The 24,090-nt window shown below is 29.7% G+C and overlaps 1 protein-coding gene across 1 annotated transcript in view; it reads left to right on the top strand.

Moving 5' to 3' along the window:
• Positions 1–24,090, top strand: part of LOC143240579 (glycerol kinase 5-like) — a 64,433-nt gene that overhangs the window by 33,854 nt on the left and 6,489 nt on the right. Inside the window, exons 7-15 of the mRNA XM_076483244.1 lie at positions 1,652–1,693; positions 2,466–2,603; positions 5,634–5,707; positions 9,507–9,567; positions 11,845–11,971; positions 17,031–17,135; positions 17,950–18,000; positions 19,439–19,482; positions 21,338–21,501. Of these exons, the coding sequence (XP_076339359.1) occupies positions 1,652–1,693; positions 2,466–2,603; positions 5,634–5,707; positions 9,507–9,567; positions 11,845–11,971; positions 17,031–17,135; positions 17,950–18,000; positions 19,439–19,482; positions 21,338–21,501 (806 nt within the window). The remainder of the gene's footprint in view (positions 1–1,651; positions 1,694–2,465; positions 2,604–5,633; positions 5,708–9,506; positions 9,568–11,844; positions 11,972–17,030; positions 17,136–17,949; positions 18,001–19,438; positions 19,483–21,337; positions 21,502–24,090) is intronic.

Raw genomic sequence — 24,090 nt, forward strand, 5'->3', positions numbered from 1 at the left:
GTTAGCCACCTCAAAAATCTTAATGCCATCTGTAAACTTGAAAATTTTGTTGGTCATTTGAGAGTTTATATCATTAATTTAAATCATAAATAGCAGGGGATTCAGCACAAGACATAAATATAGTTTCAAAGGACAGTAGGTTTTTAGGAAGTATAAACCTGCAATTTTGAAAGGAGAGAGAAAAACATATTAGTGGCTGCTTCCAGATAAGACTTTGAAAAGAGCAGAAATGAAAGTTGGAGCATTTAAAAACTTTTGTCTTTCAAATTACAACAAAAAAATCTTGTGAAATTATGAAACATCAATTCTAAAGTATATATCAATAATATACAACTTGAATGTATTTAAAATTAATTTTCCTTAGGTTTGATATGCAGGTGAGCACTTGTATGATAGGATTAAGCACTCTCGAACTTTGTTTTGTGTGTGTGTGTGTGTGATATTAGTAAAGGCTACTTGTAAAAGCTAATTAACTTTGCCCTAATTAATGACACATTATTGTAAGTTACTAAGTTTATATAATATCATATACTGTTGTACTCATTTTTCTGAAAGTTATACATTTGCAGTACACTGTCTTGTCCTTAAAACAATTTTTATAAAGACATCTGAAAATAAATATTACAAATATTAAGGCCTAATTCAATATTCTTTGCTTTCAAGCTTTCCTACAAGTAGACTCTTATCCATCTTTATCAACATTTTCTGCATATGCACGTCAAGTTTGAAAGAGAAAGAGGTATAAGTGGTGTGGAGAGGGATTGTTAAGCTTATAAAGTTAAATCAGGTAAATGAAGGGGGGAAAATCATTCCAGCCCTACTTGGGACAGGTTATTTTGATTTTCAATAATAATATGAAAAGTGAAAACTGAACAGGAAGTGTTTCTTAAAATTGCTAGAGAAGTCCAATTTAAAGCTACCTGTGTGTATGTTAATGTGAAGAAAAATGCTCATCTCTCCTTGTAACATGTTTTTTGCAAACAAACTTTACTCAGTTTTCTAAATTTTGAAGACTGTCTATAGTAAAATAATAGAAATAATGCTAAAAAACCAACAAAAAACTTGTACAAAAGAAAAATGGGAAACAATAACTATAAGTGTAATGTGTGAAAATTTAGCATGCATTTGTTTCACCATCAGGTACAGTTATTTTCGAGATGTTAAAGGGTAAGTTACAGAATCACTTTGTACCGAATTTTTAACCTGTTCAGTGCCGTAGACAAGATAACTAGTCCAAGCCGATCGGTAACACAGTGCTACGGACAAGTTAATTCGTTCTCAATAATACCTAACTTCAATGCTATATGTCAACATCATACATGCATTTGACCTACTTACAAATTGTTCCACTTTTTATCCAAAATGGTGTCTGAAAAAAGTTACAAAATAAAGAAGCATTAGGGTTGTATTTTGAACTTGGTTCAGAGTTGCCGTAGCAGCTGAAATACTTGGCATTCAACAGATTAAAGCTATGGAAAAATTGTCACGTAAAAATACTTTTTGTTTCAATCAGATATGTAGAAACTCTACATGTGTGTATTTCTGAGAGTTGATATGGTTATAAAAGAAAAAAAAATATTTGTAACTATGTTTTATAAAAGAATCTGATAAATGATTTGAACATAATAGATATAAAGTTCTTTCATTCCAGGTTGTCATGAGACTGCTTTGGATGTTACAGCACATTCCAGTGGTATGTTTTTTATTATTTTGATATGTAGCTAATGTCTGATTAGTTTTGAATATTCTAAAAACTAAGAACTTTGGTAGAGTGTAAATTATATTAAAGAATTAAGTGACTAAACATATTTCTGTATGTGTACTTTTTCCAGTTTTATCAAGTTATGTTGTTTTTTTACGCTGATAGCATGGCAAATAACAAAACATGTATAGCTTTAATTATTTTTCCAGCCACTGGACATGCTTGCTCTTTTGACCTTGGAGTCATTATAGTATGATGGTCAATCCCATTATCTGTTGGGAAAGATTAACCCAACAGTTGTCAGTAAATGGTGTCAACTAGCTGCCTTTCCTCTAGTTTATTATTTCAATAATTTTGGATGGCATGAGTAACTTTATGCAATATTTAATAAAACAAACAAATATATCTTGTTTTAGGAGTTTGAGACAATAGTTAATGTTTTTTTTTTAATTTAGTATTGTGCAAAATTGTTCTTTTTTTTGCAAGATATGATTTCATACCAGATAGTTATTTTGAAATTGTGATTACTAAATATTGTATTGATAAAAATGGTGTGGTATATATCTTGTTTTAGGAGTTTGAGACAATAGTTAATATGTTGTTTTTTTAAAATTTGGTATTGTGCAAAATTGTTCTTTTTTTGCAAGACATGATTCATACAAGATAGTTATTTTGAAATTGTGATTGCTAAATATTGTATTGATAAAAATAGTATGGTGTTCGTAAAAAATAAAATCAAGCAATCTGTGTGCACGTTGTTAAGATTCGAGAAAGAGCAGTGGAAGGACAAGCCATGTTTGGAACATTGGATACCTGGTTGATGTGGAAACTGACTGGAGGCAGAACTCATGCTACTGACAGCTCATGTGCTTCAATTAGTGGAATGTATGATCCCTTCCAGGTAATTATTCAAGATATGGAAAATAGATCAACACACTTACTATGAAAATCCTTTTCAGCTCATGTGATGAGGTTTTGGTGAGTTAATTAAAAAATTAATTGAAGTACTGTATTATGAAGATATGTGAATTAGATTGGCAACAAAATATAGTAAATAATCCACACTTAGTATTACATAAGTTCTTAATGTTATAAGGTAATATTAAAAAAAAAAAAAAAAAAAACTAAACTTCCCATAGTAGGAGAATTCTGACATTTGCTCTCTAGGTATCTTTTCTTCTCTAATTTATTTTTCCCTTTCTGAGAAGTACAAAATTTAACAATTACCATTATAATGTTGTTATCACTTGGGAAAGTATAATTTTTATAGCCTTCCATCTTATTTGTTTACAGAGCATTAAACTAGAAACTCAGGCCTCTCTTGCTATGCACACCTGCTATGTCCCCTTTTTAATCAGTTTGCAATTAGTTCTTTCTGACAAATAATATATATAAATGCATATAATGAGTAGAAAGCCAAGGTTTTAATCTGTCAAAGGAAGCATTATATTACATCATTTATGGTACAGAAAATTCCGTTTCACCTGCAGCTCAAACTATTCCCATAGGAAACATTGATGAGTTTTGCTGAATGTTTAATGGTTCTCGTTACAGAGTTGGAAAGCCAGAAAAATTGTAGTAGCTAAATAATATTGCCTACCTTTTTGGATGTAATTATTACGTATTCTCCAGTACAATATTTAATTAAATAAAAATATTTCCTTCAGTAGTATCATTATATATATATAAAAAAAAAGGTTAAGTTACATTAACAGGATAAGAAGACCCAGGTAAGTACTATATTTTTTGGATGTTTTTAATTATTCTTTATAAAAGTAACGTAGATGTAAAAATTAGGAATTCTGTAGGTTAGATAAAATAAGTTTTCACAAAATGTGCTTGCAAGGAACTCGCTTGGACCTTGTGTTTTGCAATTTTATTGGGTAACATAACATACACTAGATGTTTTCCCCAGTTATTTACAACTTGTGTGGTAAGAATATTAATTGCATATGTTTCAAAGAGCAATAAAACAAATATTTAAGTGGAGAAATGGATGTATATTGTTATGAGTTTAACACTGTTTATAATAAATAAACAGTTGTAGTTTGTGTTACAGTTTGAAGTTATTCTAGAAAGAGAAATGGATACTTTAAATTTATTTCTTTTGTTGCTTACAAGATTGGCATAATTGACTAATCTCTTAAGAGTTAGAGTAGCAAATTAACAAAATATAAACTTTTACTGAGAAAAAAAAAATTTATTTAGAGACAAAGCAACTAAAATTGAGGGTTTTTTTTTAATGAAGAAAAGTACTTTTTATCTCTAAATGGAAATCACTTCACTTTCAGAGATGTCAACACTTTGACTTTGTATATTTGTGGAGGAATATTTTGTGAAAATACTTCATTTAAAAATTGTTTTTTGTCTGCTGAAGACTTAATGAATACTGAAAGCTTGCAAAAGTTTTTTTAAAGATGTACAAAACATGTTAGAAGGACAGCTTGGGGTCATAAATTCAGGTGATTTGACTGAGTCTGAAGTGAGATCATTAAATGAGCTTGTCAGATTACATATACATAACATATTTCTGTAATTCTGTGTGACCTGTTAAAGTAAATTTATTCATCATTTCATTCCAATAATTAAACATTTCTAAATGAATGTGTAATACAGAGATTTTGTATAGCTAAAAACAAAAACCAGAAAGTAATGTGTGATGTGTAGTTGGTATGAATTGTTTATATATTCCATTTACACAAACCTGTTCAAGTAAGCTCACTAAAAGTATAGAATGAGGTGTTTTATTCAGTAGAATGTGTTTATCCATCATGTTTTGTATAATATGTTGTCATACTGAGGACTGTTTTTGGCTTTTCATATTTTAGCAACTAAAATGGCATTATTGTTATATTTTAGGAATAATCTTTGTTCTGTTTGTTACTAAACATACTACAGCAGAAAGATCTCTATATAAATTTAATTTATTTGTACTTGGAGTGTATGCAAACTGAAGAATTTGTCATCTACATTTCTAATTCATAAACATTTCAGTATCACCAGAAACACGTGAGGTTTTACTACGTCCTATGCTTCGTTAATCACTTAAATAAAAAGCTGGTGGGACTCAAAGATGCTGGGGGGTGAAATGCAAAATATGTATATGTTTTTTATGTGATGGTAACTTAAGTTGACATAATGTATGTAATTTTCTAATGTGGCAATAAATTATTTGCAAGTGGCTCAGATTAGTGTAACAATTTATTTTAAATAAAAGATATTTTTCCTTTTTAATACACAGATCTAACTTAAAATTCTGTTGCAGGTTTAGTGAAACATAAATTGATTATGGAATAAGTGGTATGGAATCATTCCAGATGTTATATATTGAGTTTTATTTGTGCAGCTTTCCCTGTATAATAGTCACAAATTGGTCATTTGACTGTATTTTGTCTTAATATTATTATACTATTTGTGTTATATTAACAGCACCAAATATCTGCCTGGAAAATATCATGTTTCATCTTTGATTAAGCTATTTAAGGTTTATTCTCTTCCTAATACCCCAAACAACTAAAATTTAAATTTTTCAATCCATTAGTTATTTCATGTTTTAATCTTTTCTTGAAGACATTTCTGGGCATTTTTTTTCTAAAAATATTTTATTTGTATGGGTATTTAATATCTAAAATCCTCCAGAACTAAAAGACAGTTGCTGACTAAATTAATTACAATTCAATGAATTCATTTTAATATCATGATTGCTCTCTTCTTGATACCATTCTGGTATATTGCAATGTAATGTACACTTTTTAGTCATTATATCTGTTTTTAGGATATGCCTACAAAATTATTTTGTAATCATGACAGTTAGTCAATCTATAGTTTTTTGTGTTTTTTTATAGATGCGTAAGACATACTTTACCTGAAACTTTTGTATGGGTAAACGGAAGTGTGTAATATAAATTGATATACTGTATTCTTTTGCCAGATGTGCTGGGCAGGTTGGTGTATCAACATGTTGAACATTCCTCCTTCCCTGTTGCCAGTTGTGAAAGATACAAGGTGAGGAATATTTAGTTGTTACTCAATCAACATTTTAGTTGTAAACGTTATACGTATTCAGAATATGTCTGTTTTTAACTTTTGGCACCAGATAACAAGTCAAAGCAATTATTATTAAGTAGTAAAACCATGTACTATTGGATTGTTTTTTCCACATGTGGCTCGATTCAGTTGTTCTAGAAACCTGGTAAAAGTATGGGAAAAGAACAGTAATGAAATAAAAATTATTAACAAATAAGAAGCAAAGTTTCAAATATTTATTGACACTTAAACTACCCTTATTGAATATTTATTAGCTGGGATTAGATTAATAAGCAAGAAAATGGAAAATTGATTTGTTTTGAGAAAAAATAAACTGAATTGTTAATATATAAATTGAAATAAATGAAGCAGTTAATTCTCAATTGTGTTTGAAATTCTGTTGGATTCAACATTTTTGTGATCTTGGAGGTTTGAGTAGATTAGTGAATGTGTGTGTGTGTGTGTGTACGAGAGGTAATCCATGTAATATTTTTTTTCTCTCCTGATAACCGATACTTGTTTTAGTTGAAGTATTTTTTTAGTTTTATTGTATTTTATTATGGTGCACATAGAGTGCTTTTATATATCTTATTCTTTCATTGTTTGCAAGATTGTGTATAAAAATGTGTTGATTATTTGTGAATTAGCTGATTTGAGTTTCCAGCAAAAAGTTTTGGAGCAAGTAATTGACAGTTTTCTTTACCTTGTAACAGTTGAGAAATTTACCCAACTCCATCATGCTAGATCTAGCAAGTCATTGGCTTGTTAATACAAATCTGCTGTCAGTGACATTGACCAGAATCAGCCAAAGTCCATTGGTTTAAACCTTTAACCAGTATATAACTTTCCAAAGCAGTTATTCTCAACATTACAGGATGTTGTTTTTTGTTATTTTTTTGAGCTATAGGAAATCTGGAATGATTCTATAACTTTTCATTAGAAATAAAATCTTAAAATATTTATTTTTTAACTTTCAAGATGTTATAAACTGTTATTGTAGTATCACCTTCTAAACTTTCTCCTTTATATATGTTAAACTATTTTGTGTTTTTATTGATTTTATAAACAAGGTGGAGAACTGACACACTTTTTTTTTTTTTAGTGATTATGAAAAATTAAAGTATGCATTTCTTAGTGCACTTAATACATAGTTTAAGATAAGGGTTCGGAAAGAGAAAATGGAAAAACCTATGAAATTTATGCTCTATTGCTCAAATAAAATAATTTTTTAAAAGTTAAAAGTGTTTAGCTACTGATAAGCTTAACAGGTCTAAAAATTTTAATTTTTTTCAGCCTAGTGACTGTAGCATGATAACATAATGGAAAATCCATGTTTTTGAATGTGGATTTTCTGAAAAGTAAGTGGTTGAATGTTGGTTTATTGTGACTTTTCACCAACGTTGTGTTTTATTCAGGTTAGGTTTTAAGATGGCTGAAAGATAGTGAAAAATATTTGTATTGTTTTTTGAAACTCTTGTTAATTAAAAATTTAAAATGAGGCCTTTTTATAAAATTTTATAGAAACTACACATTCACTTTCTGGCTTATGAACTTAAAATAGGTATCTATGAATTGATTACTGTGTTACATGGATCTTGTGAAAATGACCTGATGTTGGTTGTTTTACTGACACTAGTTTAACATTATTCACGATGTACTCTTGTAAAAGTGAAATGTAGGTTTGCTGAATTACATCAACTTTTTCCTTCTTAACACTAAAACACTGTCTATAGGAACAGTTTGACTTGTCTGTGTGTCTGTCTTTACCCCTTTACCTTTTAAATATTTAGGGTTTTTACATGTTAATAGCAAATTCTAAAACCCAAAATAGATGGAAGTTTAGTTCTTGACACCAGTATAGTAGGGTACATCTTTACCTCACTGTGCGTGTTTTTTTACTTATTCCCAATTTTAGGCCTTTTAAGGTTGTGTCAAGTATTTTAGAAATTTTTTTTTAGAAAGAAACATGGCAAATACTTAAATCTTGTTTTTGAATAAACTATGTGTATCCTTGCTTATCATTCTAATGGTAATTAGGAAGGATTATGAGGGAAATGTGAATTTATTCAAAGTTTATGTAGTAACAACATTGATATGAGGTTTATCAAAACTAGATCTTTTCTCGTAGCATGTTCAAGACTTATGTTCATATTCGACTTAAATTTGCAGCAATGGCATCTTGTGTGTAGCATGTTAAAAAAGGTTGTTTTAAACATGTAGGAGCATTTCAAAGCTATTATAGTACTCAAACAATTGATAGTATTATTCTAGAAGTAAGTAGTAAAACAAATCATTAAGTGTATAGTATATTTTTTCATGATCTAAGACAAAAGTAGATTCCAACAACTAGTTTTGCATAGCTGAATCTGAGCAATAGAAGATGTCAAAATCATGAATAACTGCTAACATGAAGTCCCCAAATTATTTCTCCTCCCGATCTAATGGGAAACCTGTAATAATTCAAATTAAAAAAAAAAAAAGAAAACTGGCAAAACTATGTTACACATCATTGAAGAGTAAACAAAACTGTGGGAAATGAATGCTACTTTAAAAGTTCTACACAAAACTGTAATTCTAAACTTGAATTCCAATGGCAAAAGAAAGAGTGAAGATGTCATTTGAGGTTCTGGCTACTCAACAATGAGTAGAATTGAAGCCATGGAATAGTAAAACTGGGGGAAATGGATGAAGTTCTAGAATTTCTACACAAAATTCTAATTGTGAGTTTGAACTGCAATGGCAACAGCAAAGCAGTAGATGATGTTTGAGGTCCTGGTAACTCAGCAGGGAATGGTATTGAAGTCATGGAATATTAAAACACTGCCTGCCTTTTTATTTATTTAATTTTCTGGGTTAGTAAAACTTATCTTTTTTTAATAGCCTAACAGAAAAATATAATGATGATAATTCATGTTTAATGTTAAGAGATACGAGTTTCAGTATACAGAAACTTGTGTGTATAACTCATGATGTATAGATATGCATAGGGTAGCTCAGGGGTTAAATACATCATAATTTTCAGAGCAAACTTAAGATGAAAACAAGTATTGAATGAGATTTCAATGATAAAATCAAACTGAGAGAGCTTAATTTTATTGTATTTGTAAAGTAATGCATGATTTATTGCATCTTAACATAATATACTTAATGTTAACTTGTTTGTACAATTAAAAGTCATAAAAAAAATTATGGGAAGCCACTGTAGACCTAAGTTATTCTTTATAAAACTTGCAATACACAAAGAGAATAAATACAAAATTTTTTTTTCCAGGAACATGCCGCACATTACTTCTAAATTCACTACACGTAACTGGGCAAACATTGCTAGGATTTAAGTTTTACAAACTTCCAGCCGTAGTTTGAAATTAGCAGCTTGTTTGATGAGAAAGATGGACAAAGAATCTGGAATTATAATAACAGTATTCAGCTACATATATGTCAAGTCTTTTGGTGCAGTTTCATTACAATGCCCAAGGTCCTTTTAAATATGGTTTTAGTTTTGGCAACTAATTTCTGTGCACAGTGGAGGGTTTTGGAAATATTATCAAAATATATGATTAATATTGAATATGCTGTTCTTTGCAAAATTTTGTTACACTGAAAATTGTGGCATAGGAAAATAGTGCATAATCATAAACTAGACTGGATATTATTGGTAAGGAAAAAGAGTTGTTCCAAGGGTAGCATAGGTTCTTGTTTTTAAAAGTTCTATTCACCCTCACTATAGCTTCAGTATTTAGTATTTGTGGAATATAATACATTGATTATTTTCCTTTAGTGGCTGGTTTGGAAAGACGACTCCTGAGATATTTGGTGCTAGTATTCCAATCACAGCAATAGTAAGTATAGCACACTATTTTACATTTCCCTCTAATTCCATAATAGTTTAGAATTACTGAATAATTTCTACTGTCTAGGAACTGAAATCTTTTAATTTTCCAGGTTTTGTTTGGACTTTGATTCCATAAAATATACTTTCAGTAAGATTTTGTATTTTGTAAGATTAATTTTGAGGTCCTGGACATGTCTTTTCAGTGGCATAGAGTTATCGGAGTGTCCCTCCATTGTGGCTCGGGTGTTTCATTTTAACTGACTTTTATTACAGTTTTTCAGCATTTTTTTTTTTTTTACTCAGGCCTAACTTTGTACGTTAAGCCTTATATTAAAGTTTATTTTTAGCTTTGTATCACATGTGAACTTTTTTTGAGGGGGGTGACTCGTCCTTATGCTAATTTGCTATTGTTCAAAGATGTCTGAAAATTCAAACTGTTGTCAGTTAATTTTCTGAAGTGTTTTTGTAGTTACAGCTGTTAACTGAAGAGATATTTGTGAATATTGGTTAGTTACGTCTCCTCTTCCACAGTTTTGTAGTTTTCTTTAATGCCCAATCTTGACAAATTATTATGTACAGTTCATTATTTGGTGTTGCCAAAATCATTGTTTAGTACCATTGATATTACTTTAATAGACGAATATTATCTTTGTAATATTATTAAGTGGATTTTTTTTTCTCTATTCTGATAGCTATAGACAACACAGAGGTGAATACTTTTCATTATGATTGTCCTAAAAATGTCCTTGTTTATTGTAGCTTTTATTGTAACTGCACTAGTCATTTTAAGAAATTTGTGGTGCCTTGTATGTTTTAGTTCATTTACGTAACAGACTTGATTTGGACATCTTTTTTTTTATGCATCTTAACTGGTGTTCTTTAGTAACTCATTACATTGATTTTGAGATTGTCCAAAGTAGGCTTCTGTAGAAATCTAGTCTAATGGAGTAGCCACTGAAGATGTACACTTTCAACATTAGTACCTTGAACTCCAAGTTGTGTTGTTGTGAGGCTAACAGTGAGTAACACTATTGTGTAATTTAATATCAAACTTCAGTACTTGTAGAGAATGAGTCCAACCACCTATTCCTTATCCTGAGTACATAATGTGGATTAACACCTATTCTTCTTAAAGGGTGACCCAGAATTTTTTTTTTTTTTTTGCCCTTTCTGATCTGACCATATGTCATCATTGGGCTTCTAGCTATTGATGTTGTGTTTAAAATAAATGGTAAAATTAAGTTCATAGAGGTGATTACTTTCTCTTATGTCCTACAAACAATAGACTGGGCATGCAATGATTGTGATCATGCTAGGTTTTGATACACATTTATTAGGTTAAGGGCAGGCATAGTTTTGTAACACATTGTAATAGTGTAATTAATGTAGAAGGCATAAAACTTTGTAGTAATCTTGTATCAGCTTATAATATTGTAGGTGGCATAAATAAATGAAGCCACTATCATAATTGTGGAATTATTTCTTGAAGTTTTTATTTTACCACAAAATGTTAGAAATAAATTTGTTATAAAAGTACTATACTTAAAATACGGGATCTTTATTAAAGTTGGTTGTTAATGAGACCTAGCTCACACCTTGGAAGGTTATTTTATATATAAACCAGAAACTCAGAATTGTGCTTTCTGAGTTAAGCCTCTCTTATTATTCCTTGTTGTCATCTTTAAGTCATAAACGACTTTTGACTTAAGGAAAGGAAAACAACAAAGAATAATAAGAGAGACATAATTTTGAGTTTCATTTTTATTATGACGTTTTTGGTTTAAAGTTTATTGTTCTATAATGCTGATTTTAATCGCACATGAACAATTAAAGTATTGCATAGTATTGTATTTATATTTTACTAATTCCTAATATACCATTATTTCTTCATATTTTTTAAAGTCTTGTACTAATATAAATTAAACACAGTATATAATAATTTTAATGTTGATTTTTTTTCTCCAGAAAATGTTAGTTTCACATAACTTAGTTTAGGTTTTGTTTCTTCTTGAAAAACAAAGCATGTTAAATAAAATGCAAGCTTTACAAAACCTGTTGAAGCATAATTCCATTTTGAAGTAAATTTTTAAATCATTTATGATTGGTTGTTTTGTTCTTATTCAAAAAGGGAGTTTAACAAAGTAAATGAGATTATAAATGCTCTGGTACTTCCCTCTAAAGTAGCATTATTAGTTCTCATGATATTGTGTCGTTTTGACAGTTGTCATATATTTAGTTTGAATGAATTAGTTTCAACTTGTCATTATAACAACAATGATTTTAGATAGGGGACCAACAGGCATCCACTTTTGGTGAATGTTGTTTTGACGTTGGTGATGTCAAGTGTACTATTGGAACTGGGGCATTTATTAACATCAACACAGGAGACAAACCCCATGCCTCACTCAAGGGTAAGTTGTAAATTATGGCAGATTATTTTAAGTCCTTCTTTGTCAGGATCTCTTGTTACTAAAGATAATTAGCAGTGACAAAAAATATGTAAAGAATAAAAACATGCATGATTTGTAATTAGAGAAACATTAAGGGAATTTAAAAAATAAGCCTTAATTATTAATCACAGGTGTCCTTCTGGATGTTTTATTAATTGTAAAAAATGCTTTCTCAATATTTCTTACAATAGATGACATTTAATGATGACCATACAAGTAGGACATCTTCTGTCACCTGGATTATGTAAATTGTTTATCAATGAAATAGAAAGTGGGCCATTATCTGTACAGACTGGTTTAGATATGTTGACAATGTGTTTTGTTATTTTGAAGACAACATTCATCAATAGTCATTTCTACTACAATCATCTTAACTTCAAATTCACTTGTGAAGAAGAAAATGAAAGCTACATTTTAAATTGTGCAAATATAACAAGTTAACAGCAGTAACCTGCAGTATGAACCAGTCAGTATGATACGTGTATTAATAAATGTCACTTCCACAAAGATCTCGCTAGAACCTCAGTCCATTAAGAAAACAAACTTGTTAACAGAAGATTAGAAAGGGAAAACAACCTAATCTCCATAAAGGAAATGAAATGCACAAATTCGAGACACACTAATACCATATTGTGTAGGTATGCAACCAAAAACATTGTAAATATTTAGAAACTAACACAGCAACAAAATAAACAGAAAAGTTACTTTTAGTTAGAAACTGAGGATTCAAATTAAACATCATCCTAGGTAATGTTTATTCTTATAACTTGTATAGGCAAAATGGGATGTTAGGATCAAAGAACATAACAATCCACCATCACATCTTTATAAACACATCACAGTGATTCAACATCCATTTAATATTAGCAATTCTAACTGTATTAGTCCCAGCTTCTCTATCAGAGAAGGTAGGTAGTGTCATTCTTCTCATATTTCATTACAAAAATAAAACTAGCAGATGAAATTGTTCAAAATTTGGCAAGGATGTTCCTAAAAGTTTGTAGTTTCTAAAAAATAAAATATATAATTTTTATTTTTTCTACTATTTGAAATAAAAAATTAATGTAGTTATTTGTACTTAGTCTCTGAATAGTTCTCTTGAATGGTGACTTTCTTTTATGAAGTAGTAAAATGTATTTCAGAAGGGCTGATATGGGTATTAAAACTTTTACTGTTAAAGCAGAGAACAATGTTTCGACCTTCCTAGGTTATCTTCTGGTTAACAAAGAGAGTTTGCAATTGACTGTTGTTGGACATGTCTTAGGGATGAGAGTATAAATGGGTATGTAATTGTAGGGGGCATTGCAGTTGGATGTTAGGTTATTAATTGCTATAAGTATGAAGGTGTTCTTTTATATTGGTTTAATTTTGGTTTTAGTAGTTTTATAAGTAGGGCTTCTTTGATTTTATGTTTGTTTATATTTGTTTCTCTACTTAGTATCTGGGTGTTTTCTATGGTTATGTTGTGTTTATTTGATTTGCAGTGTTCAAAAACATGTGAAGGTGTTTTTTTTGTTTTTTGAATCTGGTGTCCATTTTTCTGCTTGTTTCTCTAATATAGAAGTCATGGTGGTTGTTGCATTGTATTTTACAAATTATGTTGGTGTTGTGTTTGTCAGTGTAGTTTTTACATAGTATGGCTTTTGAATAAATTTGGTGTTTACTGGAATGTTGTGTTTTCATAAGTTTTTTCCAAATGTTGGTTATTTTTTCACTGATGTTGGGAACATGTGGGATGCAGCAGGTTTTGTAATTTGTTTTATATTGGAATTTATTGTTTGTTGTTTATCTAGGTGTAAGTGTGTATATAATTTTTTCTACAGAGTTTGGAGGAAATTGATGTTGATGAACTTTTGTTTTGTCTTGTTAATTTCATCATTAATTATTTTATCTGTGTTTATTTGGTTTCTTAAATGTTGAGATCTTGTTTTGTTTTATGTGCTGAGTCCCAGGAATGTATAATCCAGTAGGAAAATAAATATGAACAAATGCAAAATCAAAGAAGCCCTACTTATATAACAACTAAAACCAATATAAAGGAACACATTTATACCTATAATAATTAATAACCTTGAACTTGTGATTAAGGATTCATATTTTTTAAAGATTAATAATTACATACAACTTAAGATAAAAATGTTTACTTCCTTAACTAAAGGTTTATGTTGCTATTGTACTAAGTAAAATTTTATTTTTTTCATATTCATTGTGTGTTATAACAGATGATAAGGTTAAAGAGAGAAAAGGGAAATCAAATATTAAAAATATAATTTATATGAAAGTATAAAGATGATAACCAAAAGATCTTTTCAGGTTATTCAACATAAAGTTAAAAGGTGTGTACACTTTTCCTTTGTCTTAACTTTAGATGTTGCTTGGTATTATGCCTTAATAATAACAGCTACAGTTCGTAATATGGTAGAGAAAGTTAAAAAATAAAATATAAAATTTATCTTTAAAAAAACTTGTGGTTTTCATGTGGGAGATTCTAGGGGTTATGCAAATGAAATTTGAAAACTATAATATGAAAAAGTATTTTTATACTTAATATGAATATCACCTTGAATTTGTACTGTTCAGAATGTGAGTGCAAATAAATGCAGTAAATAAATAATGAAATATTTGATAAAAATGTTCTCACTTTTGGTGTACAAAATACTTGTTATCTTTAACACAATCTTAACAATTTTTAAGATTAACATTAAGAAAGTTTAGAGTTATTATAAATGTAAATGCTGTAACTTGTAATAAAATGTACTTAATCAGTTAGTAAACTCAGAATGAAACTGTCATAAACATAAATATTGTTGAAATGTTTTCCCTGGTGAGCTATGCTAAATTGACATGCCTGTAACCATATATTTAACCTTTTACAAAATAGAAATAAAGTAAAAGGTTTGAAAAAAATAATTTAATGTAATTGATTTACCTGAAAATTGGTGTTAAAATGTAAGGAATCATTCAAAATATTAATATAAAGCATGAGAGATCTTAGGAAGTTTGGAAGCAAGGAGGGCTTGAACCACTTCCTTAAATGAAAATCTGTGTCATTCTAAATAAGTGTTTGTGTTTAAGTTTTTGAAACATTCATATTGATTCATCCAACTAAGGGATCAAGGGGTTTTATAAGACTCTCAGGAATTAAATAACTGACAAGAAAGTGTGAACATGTTTTGAATATTTTTGTGGTCATGTTTCCTGAGAATCTTCATGGCTAATTTACCAGTTAACCATAATATTAGCCATTCTCACTTAAGTCTCAAAGTAAGTTTTCCTTTATATTGATACATTTGAAAAAAATTGTCACCCACAAAGTTTTGTTAATCTTTTTCATTATTTGATAAACACATTATTAAATTCCTGATGGTGCAAAAGCCTGTAATAGCCTGACGGTTTGGGCACTTGACTCGCAATTTGCAGGTTGTAGGCTCAAGTCCTGTTACTTAATGTGCTTACCTGTTCAGCTGTGGTGGTGTTATAATATGATGGTCAATTCCACTGAGTAGCCTAAGAGTTGAGGTGGGTGGTGTTTACTAGCTACCTTCTAACCAGTCTCTAATTTATAAATTAGAGACATCTAGCTCATGTAAATCTGAAGCAGGTTTGCTGAAATTTCACAAAACATACAGACAACTGGCGATGCAGTATGTTTATTAATGTATAAATTTGTCTAGATTCAACAAAAACAACATTGTGTATGACAGTAAATGAAATAATTTGGTTTGCCTGGTTTTCCCAATGAAAACTAAGTGAATGTTAACCTTGTATTTGACGTTTGGGTAATAAAGTTTTCCATTGTTAAATACTACTGTTATACTAATGTGGAACTTACTGAATGACTTTAACTGAAGACAAATGGATGATGATATCAGATCAGTTCATTGTTCATTCTCAATAACAGTGAACACTATTTATAATACCATACAAGTTTCTGCATAGTGTGAAACTAAGATGTGTATTAAACACTAGCATTCCTTACAACAGATTATATGCTTTGATAAATTGATTGTGTGGTTGATTTCAAATTACAATAAAGTGTATTTGTGTAAGGATTGTAACTTGGACAGATAGTTATGGAAAGGATGTAAAAAAAAGCTTCTGATTTTAGATATTTTGTTAAGAAACAAGATTAATTCAGAAGTATATTTTTTTACCCAAGAAAGTATTTTTTTCCAAAATGAAAATGTTACATATTAAAAGAGTACAACATAGGTAATGTCCTACACAAGGCTTTTGCAATACCATATTGTTTATTGTTTACAATGTCTCGTATATAGAAGACCTGTTGGTATACACGTTTTTTTACTGTTCTTTAATGGTAATAAGGTGTGAATAAAGTATGGATTGGCTTGGCATGGCCAGATGGTTAGGATGCTCAAATCTCAATCTAAGGGTTGCAGGTTTGAATCCCTGTTCCACTATACCTGCTTGTCTTTCAGCTGTGGTGGTATTATAATGTGACAGTCAGTTCCACTTTTCTTTATTGAAAAGTCTCCCAATGGCTCAGCGGTATGTCTGTGGACTCACGCTGCTAAAACCGATTTCAGTACTTGTAGAGGGCAGAGCACACATAACCAGTTGTGTAGCTTTGTGCTTAATTTTAAACAAACTTCAGTGAAAAAGTAGTTCAATAGTTGGAAGTAGGTGGTGATGACTAGTTTCCTTTACCCTAGGCTATCACTGCTAAGTTAGGGACAGCTTGTGCAGATAGCCCTTGTGTAGCTTGAGCAAAATTAAGAAATAAATAAACAAATGCTATTATTTTTAGTTTCTGTTGTCGTGTTCCATGTTTGATTGGTTTGTTTTCATTTGGGGAATGTGAAGTTTAGTGATTGAAGACTATTAGCTTACATATGTCAGACATATGATGTCCAGACCAAATTATTCATGCTTATTACTGTTAGTGTTCTTAAAAATGATGACACTCTTTAACATTGCAATGTTAATCGATGTTAGGTACTGATATACAGCCCTCAATTGGTTGAAATTGATCTTGCTTACGGTGTACTTCTCTCATTAGGTTTATACCCAGTTATCGGGTGGAAGGTAGGGGATAGTGTGACCTACTTGGCTGAAGGAAGCTCCTACGATGCTGGAACGGTGTTGTTATGGGGACAAAAGATAGGTAATTTGAGAAATAATTTCTTTTTACTCTAATACTTAGAAACAAAAGATGTCTTGGGCTTTTTAAGAAAAATTAAACTTTTCTCTAAATTAAACATTTTATTTTATAAGACACTTCAGGGCTCTGTAACTACTGCTTCAACATTTAACTACAATTGAATAACACTTCCAACAAGATAGTTAGTGTGCTACTAATTGAACTTTGTTGTGGACCTGATATTCATTTTGGCATTATATTGTATTAAAGCTTTTAATTCAAGTCACTTCTATATCTCTAAATGGTGGTATAACTTAAAACAAGGTATTAATGTATTTTTCAAACAACTTTTCACAAGGATTTATAAAAAGTATAAACATTTTTGTTCCTTTAATATATTTTAATGAGATCAGTTAAAGAAGATATTTTTTATATGCTACATCTTTGTTACTTACTCTATCAAGTTTATCTTTTGTTAGTCTCAATTTTTGAAAGTTAATGCACATGAAAGCCTCATTTTGTAATCTGAGATTTTAATAGCATGCTAAAGTTACAGTTACTTCAGAATATGAATCTAAGTCTTTCAGTGGTTACTATTTAGCAGAATATTGAGCAGTTCTTTATAATTATCACTATTTCTATTTAGTAGTTGCCATAAATATAATTTTTGTGAAACTCAGATTATTTTCTCACAAAATGTTAACTTTTCTGCATGATAGTATTGTTTGTAAATTAGAAAGTACTGTGACATAGTTTAATGTTGTGACAAATGTGAAAACAAAACAATCCTTTATTAAATCAGATATGCAGAACTTGGTAACTATGTCCTATGTTTCAGGTTTATATGATGATGTTGCTCAAACAAGTGACTTAGCAAATTCAGTGCCAAGTAAGTGGTGAAATTATCATAATATTAGAAACATGTTTCTGTGTAAAGTGGGATGGATACCTCATTTGTTTTTTTCAGCTAGTTGCAATATTCTATTGATTATATCACAAAGTTTATTATACTGAGTAGTGGAAGAAGCACTGGAGAGTTTGTGTCACAATTTATACCAAATATTGAAAGGAAAACTTTCTGTAATAAAACATTTAAAATAACACTGTGTAACAAAATTTTTACTTTTTTCTTGTTCCTGGGCAGAAAGTGTTATTTCCCAATTGCTTATGCTTAAAGTAAATGGAACAAACCTATTTTTCTCTTCAATCTTTGCTTTTGTGACCTGGGAGCGTATAATGAAAACATTTGGGGGCTGATATATGAAAGTGATTTAGTCGCAAACCTCAAAAACCTACTCGCTTCTAAACGTTTTTGTTCATTTTCGAATAACTTTAGTATAAATACATGTAAATCTTGATTCATATGTTGTTTTATTCAGTCCTTATGTAAATGAAAATGTGCAAATTTGCCCATTTTTACATTGAAAATAGGTTAATTTCTAAATTTCGTTATCCATGTCACAAAAGCTAATTTTGAAGGGAATAATGACCATTCTCTGTACTTTTACAACATAAGCAATTAAGAAATAACACATACTATCTAGGAACAAAATTTGTGTTACGTTGTGTAATAGGTATGAAATACGAGTATGGGCCCTCAATTTTTGCCTTTAGAAGCATCTTAGTGAAAATTAAGTAAACATTTTTAAAACATTTTATAAGCATGCTCAATAACTAGCTTACATTGTACTTCTCTCCATTTTGATAAACCAACAGCTGTTTTATATCTCTTTTTGTTAGGAAATCCTAGATTTTTGTATTAATCTTGAGATATTCCTCTGTACTCTTTATCTTCATAACTTGTGTGTAATTTAATAACTTGTTGTTATGCTATTTTAAGTATCTGGTATTGCAATTATTGATGAAATATTTTTCATTAAAAACCTATTTTATCATTTTAGTGGTGACACTTTTTTTTTAGTACTGGAATGTAGAATAATGGTTGTATCTCAGAACACCTGTATGGATATTAACACTTTTATTGATAAGGAAGGTTGAAATGGTGTTATCTGCTTATCAATAAAAGTGTTAATATCCACACCAGCCATTCTGAGATGCATTTTTTATTTCAAGTGGGTTTCTTGTCATCAAGAATAATGGTAGTTTGTACTTTATAAAAATGGTAAGTACATATTGATTTTAATTAGTGGTCAAATTATATTAAATGAATTCACTTATTGCCTTAGTTTGTTTTTTTCTTGAGACATAATTTCTAAGTACTTTTTTAAAATTTGTATACTCAGTTTTTATACACACATAAAATTGTGAATAATTAAACAAATTAGTGCAGGTGTAATAATTTAATCTACTCCTTGTTTTTTTTGCAGATTCAAATGGTGTGTGTTTTGTGCCAGCCTTCAGTGGTCTTCAAGTAAGTAAAAGCAATTTGTTTTTGTACACTTTAAAATATTGTAATCTTTCATCATTTATGTAACTTACTATGTGGGTTTTTTTTTTTTTCAAGAATGGGCGAGCAGGGACAGCTTTGAAGGTCAATGGTCTCTTTTCTGTATATTATCTTTCTCTGTTACTGATAGTTTTAATTGGTCATGGTAGTTATTCAAATATCTCTTTACTTTTATATTTGAATTTCATGAACTACAAACTTTCCACTGAATATTGTAAAAAAATTATATCAAGAAATTCTGATGTTATGATTTCTTTATCTGCATTTACCCATGAGTAAGATGTACTGTTGTGTGTTTAAAGTGCTAGGGTTTCATGAAGGTTTTTTATTGATGTGATAAATATGTCTACTTATTTATTGTACCTTTATTCTATTTATCTTTAATGTAAAGTTCATGTTGTTATTAATATTTTTTTAAATGTATTGCAGTGAATTGTGTCTTTGTACTGGCTCTGTTGATTGTTTTATTTTATTTGTGTTTCTATATGTCTTCTTTTTATCAACAGTAACAACTTTAATTTTCTGTGGTTTATATTCTTTTGTGAACTTACCTACCAGGAGAGTGTGTGTTGGCCCTGGATTTCAGAGTTAGAGAGATGATTTAAAATCTGTAGAATCCAGTAAAAGGTTCTTGCACCAAAATCTATGGGTACATTGTAAGAGTAATAGTTATTCTCTTAAATGTGAGTTATAGGGTGTTGCTGAATTCATTCTTTGCCACAAATACATGTTAGGGTGAAAAAAAGTACATCCTGTTAAAAAAAAAAGTAAAACTTAGTTTTCTTAATGGAATTTACTGTCCATTCAATACTGAAATGTTATTGGGTAAATTACAATTATTGGAGACATCCCCCTTTTGGTGTCTTTCAAAAGAGTTTGAGCATTGAGAGTAATAATGTTTTATAATAAAGGAAGCTAGATGTAGCATTTTTGTTGGTGCATCAGGCTTTGGATAGAAAAGTGCAGGGTTCAGTATGTGTGAAGAGATTGTGTTGTATGTTAATTCACAAAAAGAAATTTTTTTTAACATATGAGTACTTATAACAGTGTTAAATATACCATATTTACATATTATAATCTACTGATTAAGTAACCATACAATACACACAAAATAAAAGTAGTATGATCTAGAAAAAAAAAAGAAAGGAAAAGCAAACAGTTTTTGATAGTGATAAGTGGTACATAGTAGAAAAACACTGCCAACCTCTGGATCAAACTGTGACAATGCTGAATGCACTTCATTCTTTCAACTGTGGGGACTTTATAAAGATGTTTACCAATTCCAAAGAACTCTACAAAATGCTCGGCAGCTGCTGATGTCCTTCTCTCTAGTTAGTAGTTTAAAGTTAGATACAGCTGCACTTTAAATCTGGTGGTCTTTGATCTGACCAATTGCCTACGTGTGCATAAAGTGCCATTCACCTGAACATTCTAACAAGATAGGATAAGTTAGTAATCTAACATTAGTTTATGTGCATATGTTTTGTTCTTCAGGCATTATGAAGAACATGGCTGTACCATGACATATAACTGTCATGTTTCTTCAATTTTCTTTTTAAGTTATTTTCTAAAACGTTCACAGTTAAGTTGACAAGCATGTACCATATACAATAACTGCAGCTTCCTGAAGGACAAAGTGCTGTTGCAATGTATAATATTGTAAGTATTTTTGTTTTACTAACTGTAGTGCATTAATGACACATGTTTTTAATTTAGTATGTTACATAGTAATCTTGAAGAAAGTTCATAAACCTTTTTCTTTTAATCAAAATAACTTTTTTTAGTGATTTTTATTTTCATTTTACACATTTATTTTTAGGCTCCTGTAAATGACAATCTAGCTGTGTCTGGTTTTATTGGAATAAGCAATGGAACCACCAGAGCTCACATGACTAGGGCCTTGTTGGAGTCTCTAGCATTTCGCATCAAGCAGATGTATGAAGTGATTCTAGAAGAGGCCAACTTTCAGCTAAACTACTTACGGTAACTTTGTTTTAAAGATATGCTTACTACATCTTGGTTTGATGCTAAGTTTATTAATAACTAGTTCTGTAGGGCATAGAAACATCCACTTACTTCGTTTTACTGTGTACTTGTCCAATATATACTTAAGTTTATTTTTTTACTATGTCATAATGAGTTAACAGTTTTGAAAGCAATATGCTTGCTGTTTTCTTAATTAATGCTAACTTCTGATCAGAGTAAGTTATCTTTTGTAGACCAGAATGAAGCTTGTTTAACTCTCTCGCCTTGGGCATGTCATCACTTTTCAGAGATATACATTCAAAATTTAAACTCCTCTGTTTTTTGCAAATAAACATGGCATCAAAACAAATTTAATAAATATGGGTTTAGTATGATGTAAGGTTTAAGCTCTTAATCTTATAAAGAAATATTTTTAAAACTTCTCAATCTCTCCTAGTGTAAGAATTGTGACATTTGTTGTCTAGATTTTTCTTATTCTTTAAGTTATTTGCAACCCTCCTGAAAAGTATAAAAGTAATGAAAATTATTTAGTATAATACAGTCATTACCCAGCAAAGTACAACTCTTATAACTTTCATTTGTATTTGATTACAGATCCATGAGTTAAAAAATCAGAACCATTTGTTGCATCCTCTTTTCCACAAATTTCCAGTAATTTTGTGTAACTTTTTGTATTGTATTATTTACAATCAATAGAAAGCAAAAGTTTTAATCTCTTCAGTGACATATAATTTTTTTGCACAGAAAGATGTTCATTTATTTTCTAGTTTTAAAATGTTTTCTCATTGTGTTCACATTGATAAGGTTAGTTGAATGTTTTTAAAGGCTTTTATTGCATAGTTAGAAAGCCAGGAAAATTATGACAAGGACATGCCTACTTTGTGTGTAGTATTAGTCTCTGTTCTTAGGTGCAATTTTCAACTAAATAAAAACTAATTATTATAGTACTACCATTAGTTCGAAACATATAACACAAAGAGGGCCCACCTAAGTACTCTGTTTCTTGTCCTTCATGTATACTTTTTATTTATTACTGTAAAATTAACTGAAATGTTAAAATTAGGAACTTATGAGGTGATATTAAATAAAACAATGAAAAATGCTGATAAATATTCTTTACAGTCATGCTCATGAGCCTCTCGTGTTTTACGTGCTTTCAGTTTAGTAACGAACTACACGGTTATCGAGTAATTAACAGCTTGTATGACAGGATTGTCAGTTATACATGGCAATGAAACAAAACTTAAAGAATAAAAGGATGCATACTATTAAAAAGTTTTAAGCTATTTAGGATGAACAGCTATAGTTTTCTGTTAAATCTTGCAGTCATTCTAGAAGAAAAAACAGTGAGAATTAGATATTTTGTATTGTTTTATGGTGGTTACAATGTCAGTCAAATTGACCGAATGCCTTTATGGTAGAGAAAATAACAAAAAATATAAAGTTTTACAGAAAAGAAAATGTTTATTTATTTAGAAAGTTTTTTAGAGGTTATAGATTGGACAATTTTCAGATTAAGAAAAATATTTTTAATTTTAACATGAAAATCACTTTGTACTTGGAACTGCCAACACTCTAACTCCATATATGCATGGAGAAAGTTTTAGTGAAAAATTCTTTATTAAAAGAAATCTGATTTTTTTATTTGAAAGACTTGTAATATTTACTGAAAGCTTGCCAAATTTTATTAAGATACAGAAAATTTACTCTAAGCTAGATTATAGGAATCCTGATGGTTACTTTTAGGTTACAAACTTGTTCATTTTGACCTGTCCCACAGTGTTATATAAACTATTTGTATGCTTTTACCTATAATACTTAGTAGAGCTAAGCAATTAACCTGATTACTGTCACAAGAAGTACTGATTTAAGTTTAGGAAAATAACAGACAAAGTTTAGTATATTGTATTACTCCAACTATCCAAGTAATTTAAATATTGCCAGTATAATTTCTCATTATTAGTTTGGAGTCATTTAAAGGAGTTTTAACTTAATTGATTTTTGTTGTCATATCTCACAAAAATATACAAGTAATCAAAGTTAGTTTCCAGTTTTCTACTATTTTCAATTATTTCAACTCTCTAAGTCTCATGAGAACATTCAGTTAGTTGAATGTAATGAGCCCAATGAGTGATTTCATTGACTGACATATTCTGCTAGTTGCTCATCTTTAATAATAAGAATCCTTTGTTATCTGTTGGTTACATTAGTATTTAGTGATATTTCTAATAATAAGTAAAGAACTTGCAGTTTCCCTGTTATCTCATGCAGGTGGCAGAAATAATCAAAGTGAAGTGCTCTGTTACATTTGTTCTGAACTAACATTTTGATTATTAAATAAATCTTTAGGAAATGTAAGCATTTACCATGATCTCAGTGAAGTACTTGTGGAAATAAATTCTGGTAATCAGAGCTGAGTAAGTGTTATTAAATTTCAATATAAACAGCATGCTAATATAAAAACATATTTCATTCTAAACCTGATAATGTACAACACTGGATGATGCACTTTAGCAAAGCACAATGTGCTTAACACTAAAAATATGTTTTCCTAACGAGATTTCGAATAAATTATCAAAACTACAG

Source organism: Tachypleus tridentatus, chromosome 13 (genome assembly GCF_004210375.1).
Source record: "Tachypleus tridentatus isolate NWPU-2018 chromosome 13, ASM421037v1, whole genome shotgun sequence".
Classification (NCBI taxonomy): Eukaryota; Metazoa; Arthropoda; class Merostomata; order Xiphosura; family Limulidae; genus Tachypleus; species Tachypleus tridentatus.